This window comes from Dipodomys spectabilis, unplaced genomic scaffold, assembly GCF_019054845.1.
Source record: "Dipodomys spectabilis isolate Male_0828 unplaced genomic scaffold, ASM1905484v1 ptg000265l, whole genome shotgun sequence".
Lineage (NCBI taxonomy): Eukaryota > Metazoa > Chordata > Mammalia > Rodentia > Heteromyidae > Dipodomys > Dipodomys spectabilis.
In genome coordinates, this window is record NW_024870942.1 from 25,503 (window position 1) to 29,521 (window position 4,019).

General features: G+C 37.6%; 1 gene segment (V, D, J or C); it reads left to right on the forward strand.

Annotated features, from left to right (window-relative positions):
* Window positions 1-501: 501 nt before the first annotated feature.
* Window positions 502-2,008, forward strand: LOC122125402. The segment is given in 3 exon segments: window positions 502-622; window positions 788-1,236; window positions 1,887-2,008. Coding segments are annotated over 2 exon segments (498 nt in total).
* The last annotated feature ends 2,011 nt before the right edge of the window (window positions 2,009-4,019 follow it).

The window sequence follows — 4,019 nt, forward strand, 5'->3', positions numbered from 1 at the left end:
CAAATCCTTTAAATAGGGATACGGGTGGACCCATTGCAACAATGACATATACAAGTCGTTATGTCAAAAAACGAACTTTACAACTTTGGTGGGGGAGAGGGATCAGGTGGGGGGAGGTGGGTTGAATATGGGAAGGGATGGGAAGGGGAAACAAAGAGGAGGCAACAATGCTTGGTAAGAAATGTACTCGTTATCTTGCCCATGTAATTGTAACTACTCTGTACGGTATTCTCATAATAAAAAAGAAATAATAAAAAATACGTTAGAAATAATAGCATGAAAGAAAAAAATATATTTGAGTGCCTATAAGTCCTCAAAAGTGAACTACCGATACTAGTAAACGATGTGACCACAAGGTGGCAGTAAATTTCAGCTGAAATAGGCAGGGGGTTATTTCAGTGGATTCTAAAGGAGTAGGTTAAGGGTAAAAACAAAGTCTTCTTATTGGCTGTGTAGACAATTCAAGAAACCACTCTAATTGAAAGAGAGAAAAGGAAACAATTTGATGACAGAAGAGGCTGTCCTTACTATAGATTATAAGTCTTCAAGTGATTGTAATTGGGAAGAAATATGAAGAGATTGATTCATGGTATATGCTTGCTCTTGTGGCTGCAGCTGAACTGTAAGTTGATTTGGGAAACCAGAGTACATTAATACTTGATGTTTAGACGTCCAGGAGATCAGTTTATCTAGGCTGTCTGTACTTACTGTAGAAAAAGGCAGTCCTGAAGAGTACTGACCTGACAACTGTCTCCTTTCTGTTTTTTTTTTTTTTTTCTCCACATAGGGGTGAGTCAAGGAGAGAAGCTGGAGCAGAGTCCGTCTATCCTGAGCATGCAGGAGGGAGACAGCTATGTCATCAACTGTACTTATTCAGACAGTGGTTCAGACTACTTTCTTTGGTACAAGCAAGAGCCAGGACAGGGTCTTCAGCTCATTATAAGCATTCGTTCAAATAGGGACAAAATTGAAAATGACAAATTCCTTGTGTTTTTGAAAAAGAAGGACAAACACTTCTTCCTGCACATCAAAGATGCCCAGCCTGGGGACTCGGCTGTCTACTTCTGTGCAGCAAGAACACATTGCTCCCCAGGCACCTGCAGCCTGTCTTCAAACTTGCCACCAAGACTGGAGCTCCAGCCCATACTTTGCCACAGACCTTCTTGCATAACATTTGACAATTGTTTACAAGTAGCAGCTAAACACAAACATTTAGGTCTAAGGAGACCCTGACAGGTGAAAACAAAAATAGAGTGATTGTTACTGAAGAGATTATTTTCCTATTTTATTTATTAGTAGCATACATACTACGAGGTGAAAAATGCATAGGGCTATTTTTGGGGATGGGACACAGGGCTTCCTTCCTCTTCTTCTCAAGTTATGCCAAATCCAAGTGTGTTCTTAGCTTCATCAATCTTAAAGCTGCACTTAATGACTTCTTAGAAAAGTAATAAATAATGGTTCTTATTTTTGGTCAGTTGTGGGGCTTGAGCTTTGTGCTCAAGGCTAGTGCTCTACCATTTTGAGATGCAGCTTCACTTCAAATTTTCTAGTGGTTAACTGGAGATAAGTGGTCTCACAGACATTCCTGCCCAGGCTACATTCAAATCATGATAATCATATCTCTGCCTCCTAAGTAGCTAGGATTACAGATATAAGACATCAGTTCTGGGTATGATTGTGTGTGTGTGTGTGTGTGTGTGTGTGTGTGTGTGTGTGTGTGTGTGTGTGTGTGTGCTTGCATGCCAATTCTGGATCTTGAGCTTAGAGCCAGAGCACTGTCCCTGAGCTTTTGTACAGAAGGCTAACCATATGAATAAGAGTTCTATTTTCAGCTCTTTTGGTAGCTAAATGCCGATCAATGTCTCATGGATTTTCCTACACAGACTGGCTTTGAACCCTGATCCTCAAATCTCAGCCATCTGAGTATTACATGCATGATCCACTGGCAACCAGAGTGATGGTATCTTGGAATCCAGACATTTTCTGTGAGTTTACAATAACTATTCAAACTTCATACAAAAACTTTAATATCAATATCACCTTTCTCTTGTGCATGGAGTTTGAGTCTGTTGAAAGTTTCAGGTTACTTTATTGGATTTTCTATTATATGCTAAATATGTTACATAAATAAAGCATCAAAATATAAAACTGAGAAGTCTGTATCCAGATTATCTGTTTGAACCATTTGATCAAGTGATACAACGAAGTTGGTATGCAACATCAACAAATTTAAAGATCTAATGTACAATACAAGGTTTACAGCTAGGAAAATTATATTGTTATAATTTTGCTCTAGTAAGTATTTTATAATACATCTAATATCAAATCTCAAAAAAGTAACTGACTGAAATGATAAACATGTAATAATCAATTTACTATCCATATTTATCCAATAACGTCATTGTAAGCCTCAAATAATTCATACTAAAATTTATTTTTAAAAGACCATTTCTTTCCATTCATCTATCTCAGTTGATCTTATTCAAAGATAATTAAATTTATTCCTTGAAAACCATCTTATATTTCTGGTATATATGAAAAGTTTTATGCATGTGTTTAGTACCTACATAACATGTATCATACTAGTGGATAACAAAAGGAAGTTGGACTAGTAGTTAATTTACAGATAGCTTGCTACCAATTTCCTGCTTTATCTTCAACTTTTTTGGGGAGGGCGGGGGTCCGGTCATGGGGCCTAAACTCGGCCTGGGCGCTGTCCCTCAGCTCTTCAGCTCAAGACTAGCACTCTACCACTTGAGCCACAGCGCCACTTCTGGCTTTTTTTCCCTGATTATGTGTTGCAGAGGAATTGAACCCAGGGCCTCATGCATGCAAGGCAAGCGCTCTACCCTTGAGCCACCTTCCCAGCCCTATCCTCAACTTTTGACTTATTATCCTAAATTTTCTTAAAAATGTGTATCTTCTAATGCTGTTGACAGATCATTGAAAATAAATAAGCTGTATAAATAATTAATTCTCTAATTATTTCTCCTCTGGTTAGATGTAGGCTTGGTTCAAGAGCTCCCACAATTGTTTAAGGATGAATATAATTGAACATTTGGTTGATTCTTTCTGGCTGAATTATGTATGTTAGTTATTGGTTAAGTGACTTACTCTTGTAATCAATGTCATTCACATATAGTAGTTTTCAAAGAAGAAATATCTAGCCAAACCTTCACCTGTTTTTTATATTTTTTATTGTAAAGATATTGTACAGAGGGGTTATAGTTACATGAGCAAGGTCCATTTCCTTTCGAGCACTGTTACCTCCTCCTTTGTTTTCCCCTTACTGTTCCTTCCCTCTACACCTCCCCAACTTCTCCCTCCCTCCCCAAAGTTGTAAAGTTCATTTTCAACATAGTGTCTTGTACATCTCACTGTTACCATGGGTCATCCTGTATCCTTACTTCAGCATTTTATTTCCCTTCCCCTCCCCAAATTAGAAAAAAAAACAAAATTCAAGTCACCTGAATCAAATACAGTGAAAACAGGAGTTATACCATGGGGGAAGAACATACAAAGAAACGAAAATTCACATAGTACATTATAAGTACATTAGAAACAACAGCAAGAAAGATAAAACTTCTTGTGTCACTATCTTGGGGTTCATTTCACTTAACATCATCTTATATAGTCATATGTACATAGCTTTTGACCTTTCCTACTTGTCCTAGACATACGCTAGTTATTGCAGATAAGGGATACCATTGCAGATAAGGGATACTATGTTTCTTTGGGCCTGGCTTACTTCACTTAATATAATTTTTTCCAAGTCTTTCCATTTCCTAACAAATTGGGTGATGTCATTCCTTCTGATGGTGGCATAGAATTGCATTGTGTATGCGTGTGTACATATATATATGTAGCACATTCTCTTGACCTACCTGGTTTTTCTCATTTTACTCACTACACAACTAGCTCCTGGTCCTCAGAAGCAAGTCTGCTCTTTGTTTAGTTCTCCCAAGACTGATTAAAGTTGTGAGATGTAATCAGGGCTTGTAATTTATTGCTTTAGA